The following is a 27,270-nucleotide window of genomic DNA, read 5'->3' on the forward strand; positions in this document are numbered from 1 at the left end:
TTCAGCAGGAGGCACGTTTGCTAAAAACCTCAAACCGCTGGTGTGCACCATCCCATTGAAATACATTAGCCAAGCGGTTTCACAGGCTGATGCGGTTGGTGGATCACTGCTAAAACCGCTCTGTGTGCACTGGGCCTGAGGGACTGTGCTTCATCCCTGGTAGGTGGAAATAAGGGAATTCGTTTGTAGCCACCATGAAATCCATCTCTTGCATGTTTGCATTGTCATTCTCACTTGTGCTAATGTCTCCTGTGTGTGCAATTAGCTAATGCCACATTCAAATAATAATTTCCAAAAGCAGGCACCTAATTAAACATTTTCTCAAGGAAAAGACAATGAAATATTGTCGGTGTTCTCTTCAGTGTAATTTCCATGTTTGTGATGTGCGAAAAAGTAATATTTTCATGCGATAGTCATTCCAGCAAGATGGCAGGAGAGAATCCGCACATGAGTTGCTTTTTTGGAAGATATGTAAGCGCACAGTGCTCTGCAACTTTTTTTTTTTTTTTAACTGCCATTGTTTTTTTGTGTTATACGGACTGTCTATCCCTTTCTGGGTTTAAGTTGCATGAGGAATTTTTTAAAGTTTTTAACCAAACTTTGGAAAACGCACCTGATATTTGTTTATGTATCCTTCCTATCCAGTCAATCGTAATTTTCCTATTTTAATACGTTTTAGAGATTAGCAGTCAGAGGTATATTTAGCAAATGTGATTATGGTTCTAAGGGCCCATTCAGATCACAAATGCGGATGGCCATGCGTGCGGAACGCGTGCGGACCGCAACGCGTACGAACGCATGGCCATCCGCGTTTGTGTGCGTTGCGTGGCTGATCCCATCACTGAAAAGTGAATGGGACAGCCACGCGTTTTAGCAAAATCTGCGTGCAGCATGCGTTCCCGGACCGCACAGGTCCGGAACGCATGCAGTGTGAACATCAGACATTGCACTCTATGCAATGTCTGATGTCGTGCGTATCGGCCACCTGCACGCGTTTCCAAAACGCGGCTGGAAACGCGTGCAGTGTGAACGGGCCCTTACAGTTTTTTGTGTATACAGTATTTGGGTTTTAATGATGATTAGCGTTGGACACATTTGTAGGCGTGATGGGAGCAACTCTAACTTCTACAGTATATTAGTCTGTACAGTCTGGTATAACATACAATAAAAACTTGGTTCCCTCAATATTGTTGCCCATCTAAGTATTATACTTGTGTATTGTTGCAATATTGTAATCTGTGTAAAAATCCGATTCCCCCAGCTCAGAATACAGTAGTACTGGAAGGTGCCTTTGTATGCATATGTTCTTTTAAGTTCTTTTGAAAAACTCTTCAGTGAGGGCCCGTTTCCACTAGCGCGAATCCGCATGCGGATTCGTATAGGCAATACAAGGGGATGGGACTGTTTCCACTTGTCAGTTTTTTCATTTGCGTTTTTTGTGTGCAGGATTTTTCTGCACGGTAGACCCTGCAGAATTCGCCTGCGTGTGGAATGCAGGCGAATCGCACGCAATGTATTTAATAGGGAAATCGCATGCGTTTTCCCCATGCGGTTTTTGCCACAAATTTGCATGCGATTTCGCATAGGTACCCATGTTAATTCACACAGGCAGTGACATGGTTAAAATCGCATCACCCTAACCTATGCGAAATCGCATGCGAAATTGCGGCAAAAACCGCATGCGGAATCGCACCCGCATGCGATTTGCCTGCGGTGATTCCGCAACGCAATAGTGGAAACGAGCCCTGAATAAAATTCTCTCCACTGAGCCGCTTTAAGAATTCCTCTGATTGCACCTATCTATTTGCCAATTCTATCTACATATTATAAGCATGCTCGGTATGTTTCACTCTACGGCAGCCATAGGCCATCCTCACTGCACTATGAAAGGTGAAGTACAGCCTCCTGGTAAATCCTTTTTATCATTTATTCCTTGCAGCTTGGGTTGGGCTACGTCACACGCACTACCTTGGTATTCACTTGTTAGGGGGGGGGGGTAATATTACTCAACTTAGTAGAAGGTTCATGGCAAAGAGCAGGATTTCCACCATTATGACAATGTTTAGCAAAGTAGCAGAAAAATTCCATCACTTTCCTACCTTAAACCCCCTACCACCTCTGTAGACCATGAATGCCATCGCTGATGTTTGCAACTGACCACCTGTCTTGCATATTGCAGGAATGGGGTAAGCAGCAGCACGTTGTGCAAGATTTTGTCGTATTTCTGCAAAATCTAGTTGGATATAATTTCTGCAAATGTGAACAAATTAATTTATATGGGTCATGGAGAAGTGGCTTTGCAGAAAACCTTGGAAACTGTCCTTACCGAGCTTAGTCTTATTACCTAATTTTAAATCTGAACTGAGGTCACCATACCCTCTGGGAAGTTTCTCTGTTTAAGGCTACTTTCACAGTGGAGCGTTGCGTTTTGATGCAACGATAAAGTTGCAACGCAAACTAACAACGCAACGTCCCAAAAATGTCACAACGCAACTCTATGCCCTGTTATCGTCGCATACAGTAGGACAGTGTTTCTCAACATTTTATTGGTATGTACCCCTTTTCAAACCCTGTACTTGCAAAGTACCCCCTTGCATAGTAAACATTATTCCAAGTGCCCCTTGAGAAATATATATTTAATCATAGTACATGATAATTGGTTCTAAACAATTTCTAAGCATTTACAATTGCTTTTAATTAGCTAAAACACTAATTTGGTGTTGTTTAAATAGGATTTATCCTTTTCTAAAACTCTAAATGTGTTATTCTTGGTTAGGATTTTCAAGCCCGAGTACCCCCTGGAATCATCAGAAGTACCCCCTGGGGTACGCGTACCACACGTTGAGAACCTAGGCAGTAGGACATACAGGCAATGAAAAGTATGCTTCCAGGTCATTACTGAGCATGTGCAAACAGTCCAACGCAGCTAATAACGTGTATAATGCACAGCATGCAGCACTTTCTAATAATGCTACACGTTGCACACAAACGCAACGTGTGCACCGTGAATGTTGCACAGACTTATACAATAATATACAATACGATAACATTTGTAAAGCGCTTTTCTCCCAGACCACGAACATTTTCTAACTTGCAACTTTAACGTCGCACTGTCTGTGAAAGAGGCCTAAAGGTGGCCACACACGATACAATAAAATGATCCGATTTTACGGCAATTCGATAAATATGATCAGATCTCCTGAAAATATTGAAAGCTTTTTTTTTTTTTTTTTTTTTCTTTCATTCGACTGAAAAATCCGATCGGATTTCACTTTTTTTTTTTTTTTTTTTTTTTTTTTTTTATTCGATTCGGAATGCTGGAAATTTTTCTAAAGATTGTATGGTGTTTGTCAATTTATTATTGTACAAACCCTAGCAATTTTCTCAGTTTCCAATAATTTTTTATCATAATTGGGGAGAAAATGAACATAGGTGTGTGGCACATTGGTCATATTTTTGAAATGTTACAATCTGTCAGAAAAATTGATTGCAATTCTTGAATTGAACAGATATTATTTTTTTTTCCAGCAATTTAGCTTGTGTCTCTTGGTGAGCTATAGCAATTTGTTGTTGCCCTGAAATTCTACTCTTACATTCCCAGGCGAATCAAGTCTAGACAGCGTTTTTTGGCTGTGTTTTAATCAAACATTATTTTAAATAAACTATGCATCAAAAAGTTTTGCTAAAAGTGTAGTTTGATGCGAAATAAAAAGGGAAGCTACCAGCTGCACAAATTAATTTCCTCTTTAGGGATGTTCAAAGTGCTGCGAATCTGAGTTGATTCAGGATGATGCGAATTTTGTATGCAAATGTATGCAGCTTGAAACTGGTCCAATTAAATCCTGCCGAGGTGGAATTTGATTGAACCATTTTCAAGTTGCATGAATATGCATACACTATTTGCATAATCTTGCATCCACTCTGAATTATTTACATCTCCCTTACTATCTTTACTACTCTACTAAATCTGGCAAGTCAGTGTGAGCCACTCCCCTTACATGGCCATGCAGGGGAATTGATTGCCCAATAAACTGAAGTGAAGCCACACCTCCTTGCTGAAAGCCTTTTAGGGCCCATTCACGTTTAAAAAGCGCAAAACGTTTTGTGTGTGATTTTACAGTGATTAGTGCAGTAAAATTACTTTACACTTCTGCGATTCAGAGCGATCACGATCAGCGTTTTTATTAAGCACTGTACCGCAATCGCTCCAGAACAGCTGCAAAAATGCTGCAGGTAACAAGTTTTGCGATTGGCGATATTCGCAAAATGCCTGCGATCTGCGCCAATCGCAGCAGTGAGATCACTGCCATAGGTTAGAATAGCATTAGTGCTTTAAAAAGCGCTAGCGCTTTGGCGATTAGCGGTAATTGCCCGCTAATTGCCCTAATGTGAATGGGCGCTAAGGAAGCAATGCATTCAAACTCTACCGGTCAAAAAACTGATACGTTTTCTCTTTTAACAGAACAGTTTCTTAAACTGTGCATCAGTTAGTTATTCACCTTGTTTTCCGATCCATTTGTTACCCGTTCTGCTGCTGCTGTCCATTCGCATCCTCGGGCACTGTCCATTCAGGTCCTGGCATGTTGAAAATGCCTGTATACCAATCTCAAGGCTCCAGCATCACAGGCTTCCTTTAGTTTGCAATACAGCAATTGGAATTGTCCCTCCCCAGGGATGATTTTTCATTGGTCCTCTACTTAGTCCAATGGGAATTGTTCCTCCCCATGGAGGCTTCTTATTGGTTTACTATAATCACCAACGGGAGCCTGAGATGCTTCTGCTTGGGCCTGGGGATCAGTATACCATTGTTTCCAGTGTGCAGGGATACAAATGGATGGGCAGTAGGTTAGTATATTGTGAAACTAATGGGACTCTTATCCAGTCAATCCAGAATTAATGTGCAGGACCCAAACCTTCCCTTTCCAATTGTCGTAACAGACCAAGTAGATCCATTCCAAACGGACTGATGTGAACTGATCCTATTGCTTTGCATAGAATCTGTTCAGATCTGTTCCATTCAGGGCCTTAAAGGACGACTATAACGAGAGAGATATGCAGGCTGCCATATTTATTTCCTTTTAAGCAATACCAGTTGCCTGGCATTTTGCTGATCCTCTGCCTCTAACACTTTAGCCATAGACCCTGAACAAACATGCAACAGACCAGGTGTTTCTGATATTGTCAGATCTGACAAGATTAGCTGCATGTTTCTGGTGTTATTCAGACACTACCGCAGCCAAATCGGCAGGATGTCCGGCAACTGGTATTGTTTGAAAGGAAATAAATATGGCAGCCTCCCTATTCTTCTCACTTCAGCTGTCCTTTAAATGGTTTGAACTTGTTTTTTAAATTACAAAACAGTTTAATGGCTAGTTAGAAAATTCCATGCAAGTGATTCTGTCTACCAGTTTCTATCTGAACAGAAATATCACATTGGGGTGAACTATCTTTTTAAATGCATGCTTGGAAGTGACGATTTGAGCCTGGCTTTATGTATACTGTATAATTTAGTAAATGCATAAAATATAAATTGAACATTGTGATCAAAGCCATGACCATCCAAATGTCCAATATTACTTCAATAAAAAGACACTTCATATTTTATTGTAGTAATTTGCATACTCTCATACTTGTTCGCAGCTGATTATGTTTGATCTCTGCCCAGCAGCTGCAAAAATACTTCTGGCCCTTGCTTAAGGTAACTCTGGATGTTACACAAAAGGTTCCTGGAAGGGAAAATCTAGCTAATGCAATCCATGCTTGAAAATGTCTCCCTGTTGCCCTGCTTATGTCTCTGTTCGCTTTTCAGGTCAGTGGAAACATTGTTCAGAAGAACTTATGAAAATGGAGACACTGTCACCGCAGAAACCTCCTTTGTTCCTAACAAAAGAGGCAACTTCAGTCTACCACGATATGAGTAAGTGGCCATTGTTACACAGGTGAAACAACTTACGAGAATAGATTTGAGAGAAGTGTGTGCACAGAAAAAAAAAAACCATTTATACTTGAACATGGGTAGAGGAGTAAAGAATAAATCCATCATCAGTCTCGTATTGTTCTTGTAACAGAAAGGGAGTTGTGTAGGCAAACTAGAAAGGAAAGAAAAACGCACATTGATTATCATTTTGAGCAGATGTGTATTATTTGTTTTTGATGGTGTTCTTTATTTATTTTTTCTGAAGGAGCTGCTTTTGATTGCATGCTTATAGTACATTATTAATGAGTAAAACAGAGGCTGCAGAATACTGTTGCATCGTAGGAACACAGAAAAGGGACTTGAGTGGACTGCTCTTCAAACCTATGCAGCCTGTTTAGTTGTAACTTTAGTTTACAAAGATTCAGTGGCCTGGAGATCACTGGAGAGTGAAACCTGCCCTAGGGTAATCAGCATGGTTGAGCTAGATGGCAAAAAAATTACTGTTTATTGCCTGGGTTATAGTGGACTTTTTGAGTTATCCACCTTTTTTTTATTTTATTTTTCCTTACTTTCCTTCTTTACTCTTCAGTAAATTTTAATTAAAATTTTCTCCGAGGAGATAATTTTCATCTTCTGTTTAAAGCAGCAGGGACGCACGCACGTTTTATTTCAAAGCTATAATGGCCTAAAACTGAGGAATAATGACTTTTCCATTTTTTTTTATTATTATTCCCAATAAAATGCATTTAGAATAGAACAATTCTTAGCAAAAGTACCACTCAAAGAAAGCCTAATTGGCAAAAAATGTATAGATCATTTCAATGTGATAAGTACTGATAAGGTTATTAGCAGATGAATATACGCAGCGGTGACAGGTGAAAATTACTCTGGGTTTTAAGGGGGAAAAACCCTTGGAGGTGAAGTGGTTAACGACTAAAGTATGAACAAATTTTTACCTTCTGCACAAACACTTTTATACTGTAGTGGGAGTAATAACGGCTCACTGTACACCATGGAGTTGTGTACATTTGAATTTAGTGCCACTGAGTCTTAGCTACACTGCTTGGAATTGTGTAGTGTTTTGGGTCTGTGGCTCTGTTAAAACCTTCTATGCACCACCCTGCCTCTCAGCAAAATAATAAAAAAAAGAAAATGCTGCCACTTATTAGAGAGTTACAATTTTTGTTCTTGATTTTTATTCTTCCCTCCCCTCTAAGTAGCACTCATAACAATCCGATACTCAATTTCCTGTTTTTTTTCCACCCCTTTTGGGCTTTTATGCTCAATCCACCTCCTATCTGCAGTAACCTGCTTGGGCACCCAGACATCACGTAATTTGCAATTTCACTGCTAGTTAATCAAGTAATGGCATATAGATGAAGCAGGTTGTTGTTATGAGCACTGGAATCCAAACCTTCTGCCTTGAATGGGGTTATATTTACTACGCAGCAGTAAAACACAAATCTTATATCACACACTAGTCAAACCAGCAGGGAGGAGCCAAAACTATTGGCTATTCATTTGTAATTCAAAGTTTAATTGTAATTTTTGTTTCACTAATACAGGTTTTTATAAGTAAATCTATTTAAAAAATCATTACTACACATTGAATTTAAAGCACCTAATGCCAATGTTTTGGGTCCTCCCATCTCTCCATTGTTCCTGAAACCTTAATAGAGTTTCTGTGGTTTTAATATTTAGACAGGTAGTCCAGGGGATGGTAAATGAGGGACAGCAATTATTAGTAAGGGATTCTAACTTCACCTCACTCTACAAAACTAAAAATGTTTTATTTGCGCTGTCTCTGCCACTGTTGCTTTTCCCACTTCCTGTGTAGAGGCACTAAAAGAAATCAGCCCAGACAGGAAGTGATGTAGAATTCTCACAGGTATGAACACAGAACGGCCATAAAAATGCAAAACAATTATGAGCCTTTGACACATTGTGAAAAAATAGTTTTCTTCCTGGAATTGGATTTTAAAGTTCAATTTGAAGGACAAATGAAGTGAAAGTGATATGGAGGCTGACATATTTATTTCCTTTTAAGCAATTCCAGTTGCCTGGCTATCCTGCTGGTCCTCTGCCTCTAATACTTTTAGCCATAGACCCTGAACAAGCATGCAGCATATCAGGTGTTTCTGACATTGTCTGTTCTGACATGATTAGCTGCATGCTTGTTTCTGGTGTTACTCAGACACTACTGCAGTCAAATATATCAGCAGGACTGACCGGTAACTGGTATTGGTTAAAAGGAAATAAACATGGCAGCCTCCATATACCTCTCACTTCAGTTGTCCTTTAAAGCGGAATATAACCCTGCATTTCAACTTTGCTCTAAAACATTATTTACAGTATATTATATGCAACCAGCATTTTTTTTACTAGACCAGCATTGGAAGGGTTACACAGAGCTTTCAAGTTCCTGGAGATTTCTGCTGATGCATCCGAAGCTGACATAAATACCTTTTGTTTACATAAATGTATCTAAGTGTTGAATGTGACTCTCTCTCTGACTGAGAAGGAGCTGGAGGACAGCCAAAGTGTGTAACATTTCTCAATGGATGCATTTAACTAAATAGAATGTAACAATCTGAACTTCTGCATATCTCTCCACGGAACTTTAAACCTCTGTGTTTAACCCTTCCAATGCTGGTCTAGTAAAAAAAAATGCTGGTTGCATATAATATGCTGTAAATAATGTTTTAGAGCAAAGTTGAAATGCAGGGTTATATTCCGCTTTAAAGTCCACTCCTGTTTACTTAACCATTTCTGCCGCTTGGACATCAGCCTCACGTGTGCAGCGGCAGCTGCTACAGCCACAGGGACGTGACTAGTGCCACCAGCGTGACTAGTTTGGGGTGCTGTGTAGGCAATCGTGCGAGCAAATGCCTGCATCCGATGTTGCCAGTAACGGGGGATTCGATGCAGGGGACCAATGTCTCCTGAGCCAATCCGTACATGTCCACCGAGAATGAACACTGTTTTAGTTTAAAAACCGTGTTCATTCTGAAATAATGCCTGCGTCACTTCCCTAGTTACAATGTAACAACCCATTGCTTCCTAAAGTGTACTTACTGTACGCTAATGGGAAGTGCTCAGTGGAGACATCTTGTGGCCAAATGGTAAAATTCCACCTACTGACTTTAAGGAATAATTTTTTTTATTTTTTTTTACATTTTTTATTTTTTTAATATGTGTCAAGAGGGCATATTATTATTAAATTAAGGGCTAAATCAGGGGTTCTCAAACTGTTTGCCACGGCACACTGGTGTGCCTTGAGCACCTGCCAGGGGTGCCTCGGCGTTCATCCCCATCCTTTGGGGGGTGCTGCCGAATAAGGGTCATAACAGCATTTTAGTAGTTATTTTTGCCGAGGGGTGCCTTGAAAAAAATTTCAGAGCCATCAAGGGTGCCCTTAACCAAAAAAGTTTGGAAACCACTGGGCTAAAAGGATGCAAAACTGAAAAAATGCACCTTTATTTCCAAATAAAATAGTCACCCTACATTATACTAGGGATATAATTTTAACGTTGCAATAAACAGGGAAAAATGGCCAAATGTGCGGATTTTAATTACGGTAGCATGAATTATTTTAACACTATAATGGCTGAAAACTAAAAAAAATTTGGAAAAAAATTAATTTCTCACTCATTATTCCCATTTAAATGCATTTAGAATAAAATCAATTTTAGCTTTATGTACCTCCCAAAGAAAGCCTAATTGGTGGCGGAAAAACAAGGTATAGATCATTTCATTGTGATAAGTAATGATAAACTTATTGGGGAATGAAAGGGAGGAGCGCTGAAATGTGAAAATTCCTCTTGTCTATGTGAAAAATACCTGCGGACTGAAATGGTTAATCTGCTTGGCGGGAAGACTTGATAAATTCAAGAATACGTGAGTCTGGCAACTTTGCCAATCTCATCTGTTGAAGGTCATACTTCTGGACCTTTGCATTGGTACAGTTGAAAACTCCCTGTTGGAGCAGGATTCTTTTATTTATTAACTGTTTTTGTTAAATTTATGATCACTTCACTTTTAGGCATTGGGTCGCCAATGAAGTTTGAAAGCTTAACAGATATCCTGCACAGGAAAATTGAAGAAACAGATGGGCAGTTCTTAATTGGTCAAGAGGAATCTGCTCCACCACCTTGGGCAGCATTATTTGATGGTAACCACCAAATGCATGTTGAAAAGAGCACAGTCTCCCCACTCTTAAAACAGGATGGATCTGATCTTGTGGATGGTAAGGGGAAGAAGAGGAGGGCCCCGCCACCACCCCCTAATAAAATGCCATATCTTGTTGGAGAGCAAAAAATCTCAGACCCATCAGAAAAGGAGAACCTGTGGCCAAGATCAAGCTTTTCTCGCAAGTCTCTTGATGTTAAATTATCTTCCATAATGCAGCAGTTCCAAAGGCCAATGACAGGTTCTCGAAAACCTGTGCCGTCTGATAAAGACCTCGCAATTAATGACCATCATCAGACAAACACAGAGGAGAGTGGTCCCTCAAGACCAGTCCCAGCACCAAGGCAGAAATCCATGAAAGAGAGGTTAGATCCAAGATCGTGGCTACAGTCACAAGAATGAGCTCACCCTTCCCACGTTGCTTTAAGATGAACATTTGTGTACACTTAGTGTTTAATTATTTTAATGTTGGATTATATTTTAAAACTGGAATAATATGCAGACAATTGACTTTTTAATTTTCTACAAAGAATTCTGGGAAAATAGTCTTTTTTTTTTTAATCCCTAGAGCAATTTGTTACATAGAATAATTGGCTCATTATTTTTTATCGCAATCCTGTCCTCGTGTTATTTATAATACGCTCAGCCTATGTATAAGATTTTTTTTTTTTTTTTTTTGAATACCCTGAAAGAAGACTTGGTTCTTAATCTTCAAAGAAAATGTTCCTTTTTTTATCATTATCCGCTGGATTGCAGACTGTTCTGCCTCATAATTGCACACAGAACACAAAAGCAAAATGTCAGTTTAAGTTGACTCACATAATTCTTGTCTATGCCAGATCATGTCCAGAGCTCAGACGACACAATCATTAGCCTTAACCTTTACAGTTCTTAATCTGTAGTAATTAAATATAAGAAAAGGTAGTCTGTTCTTCAATGGGAGAGGTTTTTAAATGTTTGTTTATTTATTTATTATTTACTGTATATGGGCCCCTCAGATTTTTTTTTTTTTTTTTTTTTTACTTCTCTCCTCCAAAAAAAGGATCCTGTGAGGGTCCGGCTACAAGGCTTTGATCACGAGTTTGGGAAGACTTTAGTCAAAAGATATTGATGAATTTCCCCTCACAAAGACATTTCCACACACACTCTTTTTTTAATACTGTTGATTTCTAGAACACTGCTGGTTGACCGCCATGGTGACTTGCTGTTTGATCTTGCTCTGCTTACCTACTATATATATATAGAATATAGAACTCTCCTCCTCATAGGAGTTAAAGGCAGAAATGAACTTCTAGGCTCAGATTTGGATGGTCCTGGAACAATCCAGTTACTGCCCTGCAACCGCTTTAGTTGTGTGAGGTGGTTTATTTCAGCTGGAGTAGGTGTTAATGTGTGCTAATGCGTATAAGCGTGACGACAATTTCAAACGCAACTGTAGTCCACACAGCAGCCAATGTAAAATAACCACCTTGCCTACTGCGTGTGTATAAAGACCTGTTAAAATATAGATTTTATGCCTGGCAGGGGACAGGCGGTTGCTATGCAAAACATTTAACAGTCTGTAAATTAACCCTTAAAGGATACATGAGGGGAAAGGCGTGCAGATTTACTTACCTGCGGCCTCTTCCAGCCTCTAGAAGTTTCTGTAACGCAGTTCCGCTGTTGTATAGTCGTCTGCTGTCCCCTCCGTAGCGGGCGTTGGTCCTGTTGGTGGCTTTTGCAGATGCATGCACGTGCTGCTGTGGCTGGGAGCATTCTGCGCGGAATGGGAGCGTGACGGTGAGCGGTGCTTACCCACGCATGCGCAGAAGCTGCTGTCCAGGAAGGCTGCGGAACTGCGGCGAGGGACACAGAGGCTTCTATGGGCTTGAAGAAGCCCCAGGTAAGTAAAGTTGCTCTCCTTTCCCCTCATGTATACTTGAAAGAGAACCAGAGAAGAAAGAACCCTCATGTATTTTATTACATTTATCAGTGGGAACATGACAGTAAACACCTACCATTCTTTTAGTTTCATTCTTATCTGCTTAATTAGTCTATTAGCAGCTGGGATAAGAATCCCCGACTGGCTCAGTCTAGGTTTGACCTGGAATCATTATAGCTGAGTCACTCTTCTGTGGAGTCTTTTCAAGCCCAAGCCTTCCCCCTCCTGGCTTAGATTTCCTGCTTTGCATACTGAGATCTGTGATGACATGGGAGGGGCTGCTCCTGCTGAGAGAGAAGCTCTGTGGCTGCAATATGATCCCTGTGTGCTCTGTGTGCACTAGATACTGATGATGACTGCAGTTTCATTCCTATGAGACACTTCCTACAGGCAGCTGTAAATCATACCAAAATGAAAACACACAGATGAAAGGCTGCATTTAGCCTAGATAGCAGCCTAGTCTCATATAGCCTAGACAGCACATCCAGAACAACTCATAACCCGGAAGGAGAAGGGATATGAGCCGGCGGCCATATTTGATTTTTCCTGGACCAATAATGGATAAAAACCACTAAAAAAGGCACACCAGAGCGGCGAAATTATCAGGTAGAGCATTTATTCTTTACAAGCTATCGACTGATAACTGATATGTTTATTTTGTGTGAAATGTTCATCTCTGGTTCCCTTTAAGCTGCCGATTCACAAATAGATTTGTGGTATTACACGTAAAATATCTATCTCTTGTAGATGCCCATATTTTGTGAACCTAGCCTCACTTTAAGAAACAGTAGGATTTCTATTAATGCCGCTCCTGTTTTAAGGTTCTTTGTGCATTTGCTTGCTGTGAAACACAAAAATGACCATTAAGTAGAAACTGATGAATTGCTGGTATTGCCACCACACAGCTGTGTTCAATTGCTCCCTTTTGGGCTCAAGTATGGCACTATTTAAAGGACAATTGTCATAAGACTGTGGAGGCTGGCATATTTGTTTACTTTTAAACAATACTAGTTGCCTGGCAGCCCTGCTGACCTATTTGGCTGCAGTATTGTCTGACTTGCACCAGAAGCAAGCATACAACTAAACTTGTCAGATCTGACAATGTAAGAAACACCTGATTTGCTGCATGCTTGTTCCAAGTCTATGGCTAAAAGTGTTCGAGGCAGAGGATTAGCAGGACTGCCAGGCAACTGGTATTGCTTAACCACTTGCCGACCGCCCACAGCCCATGGGCGGCGGCAAAGTGGACGCCTAAAGGACCGCAATACGCCTTCAGGCGGCGCGTCCTTTAGGCATGCCGGGGGAGCGATCGCGTCATTGATGACGCGCGCTTCCCCCGGCAACTGGCTCCGCCCACCCGCCGTAACATCCCGCCGGCCATACGGAAGCGCCGGCGGGATGTTAACCCCGCGATCGCCGCTACAAAGTGTATAATACACTTTGTAATGTATACAAAGTGTATTATACAGGCTGCCTCCTGCCCTGGTGGTCCCAGTGTCCGAGGGACCACCAGGGCAGGCTGCAGCCACCCTAGTCTGCACCCAAACACACTGATCTGCCCCCCCCCGCCCACTGATCGCCCACAGCACCCCTCAGACCCCCCCCTGCCCACCCCCCAGACCCCTGTTTGCACCCAATCACCCCCCTAATAACCCATCAATCACTCCCTGTCACTATCTGTCAACGCTATTTTTTTTTTTATCCCCCCCCCTGCCCCCTGCCCCCTCCTGATCACCCCCCCACCCCTCAGATTCTCCCCAGACCCCCCCCCAGACCCCCCCCCCTGTGTACTGTATGCATCTATCTTCCCTGATAACCTGTCAATCACCCGTCAATCACCCATCAATCACCCATCAATCACCCATCAATCACCCCCTGTCACTGCCACCCAACAATCAGCCCCTAACCTGCCCCTTGCGGGCAATCTGATCACCCACCCACACCAATAGATCGCCCGCAGATCCGACATCAGATCACCTCCCAAATCCATTGTTTACATCTATTCTCTCCTCTAAACACCCACTAATTACCCATCAATCACCCATCAATCACCCCCTATCACCACCTGTCACTTTTACCTATCAGATCAGACCCTAATCTGCCCCTTGCGGGCACCCAATCACCCGCCAACACGCTCAGATTGCCCTCTGACCCCCCCTTATCAATTCGCCAGTGCATTAATTACATCTGTTCTTCCCTGTAATAACCCACTGATCACCTGTCAATCACCTGCCAATCACCTATCACCCATCAATCACCCCCTGTCACCCCCTGTCACTGCCACCCATCAATCAGCCCCTAACCTGCCCCTTGCGGGCAATCTGATCACCCACCCACACCATTAGATCGCCCGCAAACCCGCCGTCAGATTACCTCCCAAATGTATTGTTTACATCTGTTATCTTCTCTAAACACCCACTAATTACCCATCAATCACCCATCAATCACCCCCTATCACCACCTGTCACTGTTACCTATCAGATCAGACCCTAAGCTGCCCCTTGCGGGCACCCAATCACCCGCCCACACGCTCAGATTGCCCTCAGACCCCCCCTTATCAATTCACCAGTGCATTAATTACATCTGTCCTTCCCTGTAATAACCCACTGATCACCTGTCAATCACCTGCCAATCACCTATCACCCATCAATCACCCCCTGTCACTGCCACCCAACAATCAGCCCCTAACCTGCCCCTTGCGGGCAAACTGATCACCCACCCACACCAATAGATCGCCCGCAGATCCGACATCAGATCACCACCCAAGCGCAGTGTTTCCATCTATTCTCTCCTCTAAACACTCACTAATTACCCATCAATCACCCATCAATCACCCCCTATCGCCACCTGTCACTGTTACCCATCAGATCAGACCCTAATCTGCCCCTTGCGGGCACCCAATCACCCGCCTACACGCTCAGATTGCCCTCAGACCCCCCCTTATCAATTAGCCAGGGCATTATTTACATCTGTCCTTCCCTGTAATAACCCACTGATCACCTGTCAATCACCTGTCAATCACCCATCAATCACCCCCTGTCACTGCCACCCATCAATCACCCCTGTCACTGCCACCCATCAATCAGCCCCTAACCTGCCCCTTGCGGGCAAACTGATCACCCACCCACACCAATAGATCGCCCGCAGATCCGACATCAGATCACCACCCAAGCGCAGTGTTTCCATCTATTCTCTCCTCTAAACACCCACTAATTACCCATCAATCACCCCCTATCACCACCTGTCACTGTTACCCATCAGATCAGACCCTAATCTGCCCCTTGCGGGCACCCAATCACCCGCCTACACGCTCAGATTGCCCTCAGACCCCCCCTTATCAATTCGCCAGGGCATTATTTACATCTGTCCTTCCCTGTAATAACCCACTGATCACCTGTCAATCACCTATCAATCACCCATCAATCACCCCCTGTCACTGCCACCCATCAATCACCCGCTGTCACTGCCACCCATCAATCAGCCCCTAACCTGCCCCTTGCGGGCAATCTGATCACCCACCCACACCAATAGATCGCCCGCAGATCCGACGTCCGATCACCTCCCAAGTGCAGTGTTCACATCGGTTCTCTACCCTAAACACCCACTAATTACCCATCAATCACCCCCTGTCACTGCTACCTATCAGATTAGACCCCTATCTGCCCCTAGGGCACTCAATCACCCGCCCACACCCTCAGAATGCCCTCAGACCCCAGCCCTGATCACCTCGCCAGTGCATTGCTTGCATCTATTCCCCCCTCTAATCACACCTTGAGACACCCATCAATCACCTCCTGTCACCCCCTAGCACACCTACCCATCAGATCAGGCCCTAATTTGCCCCGTGTGGGCTCCTGATCACTCGGCCAAACCCTCAGATCCCCCTCAGACCCCCTTCCGATCACCTCCCCAGTGCATTGATTGCATCTATTTTCCCCTCTAACCACCCCTGAGACACCCATCAATCACCTCCTGTCACCCCCCCTAGCACTCCTATCCATCAGATCAGGCCCAATACAACCTGTCATCTAAAAGGCCACCCTGCTTATGACCGGTTCCACAAAATTCGCCCCCTCATAGACCACCTGTCATCAAAATTTGCAGATGCTTATACCCCTGAACAGTCATTTTGAGACATTTGGTTTCCAGACTACTCACGGTTTTGGGCCCGTAAAATGCCAGGGCGGTATAGGAACCCCACAAGTGACCCCATTTTAGAAAAAAAGACACCCCAAGGTATTCTGTTAGGTGTATGACGAGTTCATAGAAGATTTTATTATTTGTCAAAAGTTAGCGGAAATTGATTTTTATTGGGTTTTTTTCACAAAGTGTCATTTTTCACTAACTTGTGACAAAAAATAAAATCTTCTATGAACTCGCCATACACCTAACGGAATACCTTGGGGTGTCTTCTTTCTAAAATGGGGTCACTTGTGGGGTTCCTATACTGCCCTGGCATTTTAGGGGCCCTAAACCGCGAGGAGTAGTCTAGAAAACAAATGTCTCAAAATGACCCGTGAATAGGACGTTGGGCCCCTTAGCGCACCTAGGCTGCAAAAAAGTGTCACACATGTGGTACCGCCGTACTCAGGAAAAGTAGTATAATGTGTTTTGGGGTGTATTTTTACACATACCCATGCTGGGTGGGAGAAATTTCTATGTAAATGGTCAATTGTGTGTAAAACAAATCAAACAATTGTCATTTACAGAGATATTTCTCCCACTTAGCATGGGTATGTGTAAAAATACACCCCAAAACACATTATACTACTTCTCCTGAGTACGGCGGTACCACATGTGTGGCACTTTTTTACACCCTAAGTACGCTAAGGGGCCCAAAGTCCAATGACTACCTTTAGGATTTCACAGGTCATTTTGCGACATTTGGTTTCAAGACTACTCCTCACGGTTTAGGGCCCCTAAAATGCCAGGGCAGTATAGTAACCCCACAAATGACCCCATTCTAGAAAGAAGACACCCAAAGGTATTCCGTTAGGAGTATGGTGAGTTCATAGAAGATTTTATTTTTTGTCAAAAGTTAGCGGAAAATTGATTTTTATTGTTTTTTTCACAAAGTGTCATTTTCCACTAACTTGTGACAAAAAATAAAATCTTCTATGAACTCACCATACTCCTAACGGAATACCTTGGGGTGTCTTCTTTCTAAAATGGGGTCATTTGTGGGGTTCCTATACTGAACTGGCATTTTAGGGGCCCTAAACCGTGAGGAGTAGTCTGGAAATCAAATTTCGCAAAATGACCTGTGAAATCCTAAAGGTACTCATTGGACTTTGGGCCCTTTAGCGCAGTTAGGGTGCAAAAAAGTGCCACACATGTGGTATTGCCATACTCGGGAGAAGTAGTAGAATGTGTTTTGGGGTGTATTTTTACACATACCCATGCTGGGTGGGAGAAATACCTCTGTAAATGACAATCTTTTGATTTTTTTACACACAATTGTCCATTTACAGAGTTATTTCTCCCACCCAGCATGGGTATGTGTAAAAATACACCCCAAAACACATTGTACTACTTCTCCCGAGTACGGCGATACCACATGTGTGGCACTTTTTTGCACCCTAACTGCGCTAAAGGGCCCAAAGTCCAATGAGTACCTTTAGGATTTCACAGGTCATTTTGCGGAATTTGATTTCCAGACTACTCCTCACGGTTTAGGGCCCCTAAAATGCCAGGGCAGTATAGGAACCCCACAAATGACCCCATTTTAGAAAGAAGACACCTCAAGGTATTCCGTTAGGAGTATGGTGAGTTCATAGAAGATTTTATTTTTGTCACAAGTTAGTGGAAAATGACACTTTGTGAAAAAAACAATAAAAATCAATTTTCCGCTAACTTTTGACAAAAAATAAAATCTTCTATGAACTCACCATACTCCTAACGGAATACCTTGGGGTGTCTTCTTTCTAAAATGGGGTCATTTGTGGGGTTCCTATACTGCCCTGGCATTTTAGGGGCCCTAAACCGTGAGGAGTAGTCTGGAAATCAAATTCCGCAAAATGACTTGTGAAATCCTAAAGGTACTCATTGGACTTTGGGCCCTTTAGCGCAGTTAGGGTGCAAAAAAGTGCCACACGTGGTATCGCCATACTCGGGAGAAGTAGTACAATGTGTTTTGGGGTGTATTTTTACACATACCCATGCTGGGTGGGAGAAATAACTCTGTAAATGGACAATTGTGTGTAAAAAAAATGAAAAAATTGTCATTTACAGAGATATTTCTCCCACCCAGCATGGGTATGTGTAAAAATACACCCCAAAACACATTCTACTACTTCTCTTGAGTACGGCAATACCACATGTGTGGCACTTTTTTGCAGCCTAACTGCGCTAAGGGGCCCAAAGTCCAATGAGCACCTTTAGGCTTTACAGGGGTGCTTACAAATTAGCACCCCCCAAAATGCGAGGACAGTAAACACACCCCACAAATGACCCCATTTTGGAAAGTAGACACTTCAAGGTATTCAGAGAGGGGCATGGTGAGTCCGTGGCAGATTTCATTTTTTTTTGTCGCAAGTTAGAAGAAATGGATTCTTTTTTTTTTTCTTTTTTTTTGTCACAAAGTGTCATTTTCCGCTTACTTGTGACAAAAAATAATATCTTCTATGAACTCACTATGCCTCTCAGTGAATACTTTGGGATGTCTTCTTTCCAAAATGGGGTCATTTGGGGGGTATTTATACTATCCTGGAATTCTAGCCCCTTATGAAACATGACAGGGGGTCAGAAAAGTCATAGATGCTTGAAAATGGCAAAATTCACTTTTTGCACCATAGTTTGTAAACGCTATAACTTTTACCCAAACCAATAAATATACACTGAATGGTTTTTTTTTTATCAAAAACATGTTTGTCCACATTTTTCGCGCTGCATGTATACAGAAATTTTACTTTATTTGAAAATTGTCAGCACAGAAAGTTAAAAAAATCATTTTTTTGCCAAAATTCATGTCTTTTTTGATGAATATAATAAAAAGTAAAAATCGCAGGAGCAATCAAATAGCACCAAAAGAAAGCTTTATTAGTGACAAGAAAAGGAGCCAAAATTCATTTAGGTGGTAGGTTGTATGAGCGAGCAATAAACCGTGAAAGCTGCAGTGGTCTGAATGGAAAAAAAGTGGCCGGTCCTTAAGGGGTAGAAAGACTGTGGTCCTCAAGTGGTTAAAGCAGACCTGAACTTAGAACTCCTCTCTGCTTTAAAAGATGAACCGCATTATAACCTTAAAGGGGTTCTCCGGTACATAAAAAGAAGCTAAAACTGACACCTATCTGGGGCTTCTATCGGCCCCCTGCAGCTGTAATGTCCCACGTCATCCTCCTCAGATTACGCCATTCCCCACTGCTGGCACCGGGCTAATTATTTGTCTAACTAGAATAGAACTGTGGCTGCGCGTCCATGCGCGCCAGCTTGCTGCGCATGCACAGTATGAAGTTTTCTTGTACTACGCAGTAAGCTCCCGCTGTCGCACATGGGAGAGAGCAAGTGCTCCGCTGCACAGCTGCAGTTATGTTCGTCTAGTTAGACGAATAATTAGCCTGGGGACGGCGCATCGGAGGAGGACGGCGCGGGACATTACAGCTGCAGGGGGCTGATAGAAGCCATAGGTAAGTGTCAGGGTTTTTTTATGTACCGAAGAACCCCTTTAAACAAAAAGAAATTTGTTACAGCTGATAAAAATCCTAAAATTTGCAAAGTTTCTACTTCCTGATTCATGGAAGCAGACCTATAGTTTACAGCCTGTGCTTTCAAATGGGCTTATCTGCTTATCTGCCATAGGCAGTCATGTGACACAGAAGGATCAAATTGCAACTTGTGATTAAACACAAATGAGGGGGAATTAAACAGGCTAAACTCTCTAAATACATTCAGGGAACATTTCTCTAGGTTTTCCTTGTGTCCTGTGAAAGAGTACAGGTCCACTTTAAAAGGAAATAAATATGGCAGCCTCCCTATCTCTCTCACTTCAGTTGCCCTTTAACCACTTGCCGACCGCACGCTTATACCGTGCGTCGGCAAAGTGGCAGCTGCAGGACCAGCGACGCAGTACTGCGTCGCCAGCTGCAGGCTGATTAATTAGGAAGCACGGCGGGGGGCTCCGTGAATAGCCTGCGGGCCGCCGATGGCGGCTCGCAGGCTAAATGTAAACACAAGCGGAAATAATCCGCTTTGTTTACATTGTACGGCGCTGCTGCGCAGCAGCGCCGTAAGGCAGATCGGCGATCCCCGGCCAATCAGCGGCCGGGGATCGCCGCCATGTGACAGGGGACGTCCCGTCACTGGCTGCACAGGACGGATAGCGTCCTGTGCAGCCTCGATCGCCGGGGGGTGCCAGGTAGGAGAGGGAGGGGGAGGATTTTGCCGCGGAGGGGGGCTTTGAGGTGCCCCCCCCCCCCCCCCCCCGCAACACCCAGGCAGGCAGGAGAGATCAGACCCCCCCTGCACATCATCCCCATAGGGGGGAAAAAAGGGGGGGCGATCTGATCTCTCTGCCTGCAACCTGATCTGTGCTGGGGGCTGCAGAGCCCACCCAGCACAGATCACTCAAAACAGCGCTGGTCCTTAAGGGGGGGTAAAGGGGGGGTCATCAAGTGGTTAAAGAAGGTTCAGTTCGGAAAACTGCAAAGTCGCATAAGGCTTATTCTGCATTGTGTGCCTGGGATCTCTAATATCTTCTGTGTTTCCTCAAATGACTCATAGACTGAAGATTCAGTGGTCTGACAACTAGACTCAAACAATCATCAATCACTTACAGGGTAAACTTATCCTCCAGACCTGTTTCATAAATAAGAAGCCCTAAACGTTATAACAAACAGAAGAACCTTTTTTTTTTTCTTTAATTTTATAAGATGATCTTAATGGTTAACACTTGACTGTAATTTGCTCATACTAAACTTGAAGCTGAACTTTGTAGTATGTATACATGTCTTTAGGTGTGTGTGTATATATAGTTTCCTGTATAGATACTTAATTGCTTGAATAATCTCAGCTGCGTTTTTTAACCCTTCCCCAGCATCACCCTTGCCCATGTTCTTATGTGTGATACACAATACCAACAGTAGGCTTATAGTGTAACTTAAGTCCAAAGCTTTTAGTTTTGGATATAGTGGAGAAGGATTGATACTTTTTTTTTTTTCTGGCTATCCCCACTGTGGATATTTATTGTTCTTCATCCCTATTTCCCTGGTGGAATACAGACCTCAGTCTGACCTCATCATGAAGGTTATGTTCATTGGTGTGTTGTGGTGGAGCATAACAGCAGCTTTGTATCATGGCTCGCCACACTGCAATGCATCCACCTAAACGTCGTTCACAGTGCAGGAGGTGCAGTGTGACAGGGTATAACATTGTAATCCACTTTAATGCAAAGCGCACGATAGCCGTTAGAGAAGCATACTTTTCATTGACTGTATCCCTCGCTGTATGCGATGCAACACACGGCACTGCTTACCCGTTGTGTACCTGCTGTTCCAAGGAAAGCAACAACCACTGTGAACCTAGCCTCACTTTTTTTTTTTTTTTTAGTGTCACAACTTGAGAACTCCTCTCATTAGGCAACCCTACGATATTATGTAAGACGCTATAACTGGTCCTTGGCCACCACATCACACAGCTGATTTTTACCTATCGTATCTTTACCTACAGTGATAGAGTGAGAGTACCCTCAGAGCAAGGCCTGTTATGCCTCCGACAGGAATAAGGTAGCCACAGATCTAACACTCTGGCTGACTGAAATTGCCAATATCAGCCAACCTATGAACGGCAAGAAAGAGAATTTTTTTTTGAGTGAGAGTTTTGCATAAAATGTGCATCCATTCTGAATTGTTTGCATCTCATCTACCATCATTGGCCGAGGGAGCAGGTAGGCATTCATTATTTTTTTTTTTCATAGCAGATATGTACAATTTCTCTAAATGCCACAGGTGCTTACCAGCTGCACATGAAAGTAACATGCTGATGACCGACTTAAAGAGGAACTTTCTCAGTATTCAGTCATAAATTATTTAGTTAGTGTTTGCTTATTGTAAAAGCTTTCCTTTCTGATTTACATTTTAAAATGTACATAACAGGTGGGGACATCTTTACGGCTGGCAAGGTGCATCACTGTGGAATGTATGTTTGCTGTATGCTCCAAATAGTGTTCTGGGGTGGAAGGGTGCACGGCTTAATAGCCTAGGCTGAAACATCACTGTAAGGGTGGGATTATATACCAGTATACAGCAATGTAGATATAGAAAGCATTTCTGGAGCTAGAAGAGCAGGGGTCAGTAAGGCTTTAACTGTAGAAAGGTCGGGAACAGGGTTTAACTTTCTTACGACCGCATCACACCAATAGGTGTGAACGCAGCGGCTACCCTAGGACTGCAAAACGTCAATTGGAGTTAAGTCCTGGGGTCGTCTGTCACCTGGAGAGGCTTACGCAGTGATCAGCTCTCATAGGCTGATGCCTGGGATTGGCTGGCAGGGAGAGGGAGGGTCTTCATAAAAAAAAGCAAATTTTTAAATATCCCAGCAGCGATCAGAGTCCACCAACAGAAAGCTCTGTTGGTGGGCAGAAAAGGGGGGCAATCACTTGTGGGATGAGTTGTATGGCCCTGCAGCAAGCCCTTAAAGCTGCAGTGGCCTGAATTGTAAAAAATACCTTGGTCACTGGGGGGAAGGGGGGGGGGGGGGGTATAAGCCACAACACAAGATAAGACAGAAACATTTATATCTTGCTTTTCTCCTGGCAGACTCAAATCCCCAGATCTGCAGCCACCAGGGTGCGCTCTATAGGCGGTAGAAGTGTTAGGGAGTCTTGCCCAAGGTTTCCTACTGAATAGTAGGTGCTGGCGAACTGAGCAGTTAGAGCCGAGAATCAAACCCTGGTCTCCTGTGTCAAAGCCCTTAACCGTACACTATCCAGCCACAATGGACAAACACGAATTCAATGATAGTCCTATGGATCTATAACTTTGGTTGCGGTACTATGCATTAATATGGGGATATGCACGTTTACATTGGCAGAGGCATATTTGCATGGCACTGTATGGGCACACCGTCTAGGTCAATGATCTGCAAAGTTGGCTCTCCAGCTGTTAAGGAACTACAAGTCCCACAATGCATTTGCCTTTCGGAATCACGACTGTGGCTGTCAGACTCCCACAATGCATTGTAGTTCCTTAACAGCTGGAGAGCCAAGTTTGCAGATCACTGGTCTAGGTGCAGTGGGATTTGGGTGCGGTTGAAGATTAATCACACCACAACAAATTCTAAAGAGTGTGAAAGGAGCCTGAAATGTGACAGGATTATTGTAAACGGTGGTTCCCTGTGATTTGAGTGACCCATTTCTGACAAATTTCCTCACGGTTGGCAGCAAATAATTTTCAAGTGTTTTTAGTACCTGTTGGATCTAACACATCTGATTAGCCAGTCTGAAAAGGTCCCATTTATATAGTTTCATTAAATGGTTTCACACATGTAATGTTGTTGCTTTATGCTTGTGGCTCTGTACTACTTAGAACTGCAGGCGGGCTACAAGCTGTTGAAGGTGAATGCTCTTTCATATACTGCCTAATGTGCTGTGACTTTTATAGATTTTGGATAGGTATGTTTATAGCTACGATAGTTAATAAATGTTTACTTACAACATTCCACTTAATTATTTTGATGGCTACTAATTTATGAGTTTTATGGGTTGAATTTTTACTAATGTTTTACACTGTTGTAAATAAAATTTTCTGCCCATTTTACCAATGTATTCTGTTGTTGTTGTGTTTTTTTTTTTTTTTTTTTTTTTCTTCAAATGTACAAGCTAGACAAAACTATGGAACTAAAGGTAACCATAACATGCAATTAAAAACCTGTCTTCCACATCTTTGACTATACAGTTGTCCAATCTAATCTAAAAGTAATTTTAAGCATACCTGAAGTGATATGAAGAGATAATAGGAACATGACATATACTAGTCCTACCGTACTAAGAAAATATCTGAAGTCCCTTTTTAATTTTCAGTTCAGCAAGAGCTAAAAAAAATAGTTGTTATCCATGCAAAAGAGCTTGTCAAAAAGCTTGTTGAATTCAGTTAAGTTTCCTGAAAAGTAAATTGAGGCTAAAGCAGCTGAGAAAGTGGAATAAGGCTTCTGATAAGGTTTTAGTGCAGGAAAATTCAAACGGTCATTGAGGCCCCATTCACACTTAGTAATGCAAACCGCCGTAGATTTTTTTCCGGCGCTTTGCAGGAGTGATTAACGCGATTCCACGCTGAAAAATCACTGTGGCGATTTTTCCCCGATCGCATTTAGCGCTTCTATAGCACTGAAACGCGATCGCCGGGATGTGTTTGCGTTTCACGGTTTTGCCCGTTTTTGGTCTATTTGCGGAGATTAGCGCAAATCACCCAAGTAAGAACGGGCCCATAGGGGTTTCATTACGCTAGCGCTTTTAAAAAGCACTAGAGTTTGAGCGTTTTGCCGAAATCGCGGCAAAACAATAGTGTGAATGGGGCCTAATTCTTTTTCAAATAAAAGGAAACCTGAAGTGAGAGCGATAAGGAGGCTGTCTTATTTTACTTTTAGGCCTCTTTCACAGTGGGACGTTGCGTTTGATGCGACGTTAAGGTCGCACAACGTGCCCCTAACGCAACGCATGTTAGTTTTGAAGTTGGACGTTATATTGAACTGCGTTGTTTCTTGGTGAGTTTTCGTTGCATACTGATAGAATGAAAACAGCGCATGCGTCACATTTAAAAAAAATCAAAAACATTTCTGAGCATGTGCAAACAGTCCAACGTAGCTAATAACGCATATAACGCACAGCATGCAGCACTTCATAAATATTGCTACACGTTACACACAACGCAACGTGAGCACTGTGAATGTCGCACATACTTTGTATTGCTGTGCGTTAGTCTGCGTTATCCCTTTTTATAACGTGCGACTTTAACGCCGCACTGTGAAAGCAGCCTTAAATATTAGCAGTTGACTGGCATTCTTCCTGATCTCTTTGGCTGCAGTAGTGTTTGAATTGCACACCACAAACAAGCATGCAGCGAATGCAGTCAGACCCTGAACAAGCATACAGATCAAGTGCTCTAAAGCTAAATGTATTAGGGCCCGTTTCCACTCTCGCGGAAACGGCCGCGAATCCGCAGAGTTTCCCCGCAGGCAAATCGCGCGGGGAAACTCTGCCATAGGGGATAACGGCGCCGCCGGCTGAATCGCTTGCAGTAGCGATTCGGCCGGAAACCCCCACAGAATTCGCGGCGGAGGCTGCGATTCCCATAGCCGTGCATGGCACGGCTGATGGGAATCGCCTGCGATCCCGCCCACCTGCTCAGTGCCGGCGTGCGTCTACGAGACGCACGCCGCACTAGTGGAAACGAGCCTTTAGAGGCAGAGGATCAGACTGCCCGACAACTGGTATTGTTTAGTGGAAATAAATATGACAGCCTCCATATCTCACTCACTACTAGGGATGATCAATGAGATGCAAATACTTCCAAAATTATGCACATTTTAATGCAAATATATGCAGATTGGAAAAGGACCAATTTAAACCTGGTTTAAATTGATTGGTCCATTTTCAAACTGCATACATCTGCATAAAATGTTGCATAAATGTGCATCAACTCTGAAGAATTTGCATATCTGTGATCATCCCTACTCTCTACAGGTTCTCTTTTAACAATGTGTATTGGATTCTGAATAAGTACTGTGACAGCCTCTAAAACATTTAGGCCATTAAGCTGAAAATTAAAAGGACTCATTTCCATGTTACTAATGTTCTATTTATTCCATACAACACATTCAATGGATTAGCTCATAAGTTTACTTTCACTTCAGGTTCAATGTTATCCCTTTTCAGTCTTTTTTCTAGATCCCCAGCACCAATTTTTTCCCCTTGGGTGTGTGGGCTATCCAGAAAGAGGACCAGGGCTTTGGAGGCTCCAATACAAAATGTCAGGGGGTGGGGCCCAACATCAGTTGCAGGAGAGTGGCCACTGCCAGCTCAAGTGCCCCCTGCACGAGCGCCACCATAACGTCGTTATTACGTGTTGCTCGATGCTGCTACAGAGGATCAGAGCAGTGGATTATGATCAAGCTAGGGCAGTGATTTGCAAACTTGGCTCTCCAGCTGTTAAGGAACTACAAGTCCCACAATGCATTGCTGGAGTCTGACCGCCACAGTCAGGAATCATAAAGGCAAATACATTGTGGGACTTGTAGTTCCTTAACAGCTGGAGAGACAAGTTTGCAGATCACTGAACTAGGGGGTGCTATTCCAGACCCGATCCAGCAGCGGTGCCCCCTTCATCTATAAAAATGCATTGGGGCAAAAGGCAGGCGCAGGGGTGGCAGATGAGGCGAGCAGTGTTCAAATTATCGGACATAGCCTAACACTTTGATCAGAAGGAGATGGCGCTATGCTGGATTTTATTAACAGCAGCCAGTTTTTCGTGTGACTGACTATGTCCTACATTGGTGCTATGGGGGGAAAATGCCTATGCTGGGCACAGTCCGACAGGATTGGAAAGGGTCATGTTGCCCAACCTTAATAGGTTTTTTAATAGATTAAATTAGAGATCAGTTTGTTTAAACATTGGATGTAATGAAAAGCTATTGAAAGTAAAGCATTTTCAATATGTAGTACAATCAAAATATCGATTTGTAGAAGGATAAAAAATGCTGATTCTTTGCAGAACTCTAGCATAAAAGGCTACTCTGCACCAGACACTTTTTACCTGATGAAGATGGAGAATATTACTGAAATGTCGTAGATGGTCTTCACACGCATCATTTCCAGGCTTATTGACTTTTATTAAAAATTGGAGGTAAGTTACCCTACTTTTGTGTATATAATGCATATCGAAGGTGAACACCTTCACAATGGTGGGTTCCTTGTTAGTTCTTTGGACAATATTTATAAATGTTTTAGTATGATTGAGCCAGGTTAGACCAAACTTCATAAAACGCGTGTAAAGCCTCACCTTAAAGTTTGTGTAAGGCTTACCATTTGCCAACAACCCAGGTTATAGCACTAAGGGCAGGGGCACACCGAGCGGCTTATTGAGCGTTTCTGCAGCCACTTGCGGCTGCGGATACGCTTGGTCAATGTATCTCAATGGGGTGGTTCACACCAGAGCGGGATGCGTTTTGCTGAAAAACATACTCCCGGGGTGAGGCATTTTTTGGATTGCGGAGGCGTTTCTGCCTCCAATGTTAAGTATAGGAAAAACGCACACCGCTC

General features: G+C 43.0%; 1 protein-coding gene across 5 annotated transcripts in view; it reads left to right on the forward strand.

Annotated features, from left to right (window-relative positions):
- Positions 1 to 27,270, forward strand: part of RTKN2 (rhotekin 2) — a 254,071-nt gene that overhangs the window by 145,945 nt on the left and 80,856 nt on the right. For 3 of the 5 annotated variants that reach the window (XR_011024318.1, XR_011024319.1, XR_011024320.1), the window contains exons 11-14: positions 5,810 to 5,917; positions 9,960 to 10,470; positions 21,687 to 21,903; positions 26,723 to 26,854. Coding sequence is in view for 2 of the 5 variants with exons in the window: in XM_068255554.1 (XP_068111655.1) it covers positions 5,810 to 5,917; positions 9,960 to 10,470; positions 21,687 to 21,741 (674 nt within the window). In the remaining 3 variants the exon portion in view is untranslated. Of the gene's footprint in view, positions 1 to 5,809; positions 5,918 to 9,959; positions 10,636 to 21,686; positions 22,561 to 26,722; positions 26,855 to 27,270 lie in introns of those variants that run through there. The other 2 variants (XM_068255554.1, XM_068255555.1) reach the window with 2 other exon arrangements.

The sequence above is a fragment of the Hyperolius riggenbachi genome, chromosome 10 (assembly GCF_040937935.1).
Source record: "Hyperolius riggenbachi isolate aHypRig1 chromosome 10, aHypRig1.pri, whole genome shotgun sequence".
NCBI lineage: Eukaryota > Metazoa > Chordata > Amphibia > Anura > Hyperoliidae > Hyperolius > Hyperolius riggenbachi.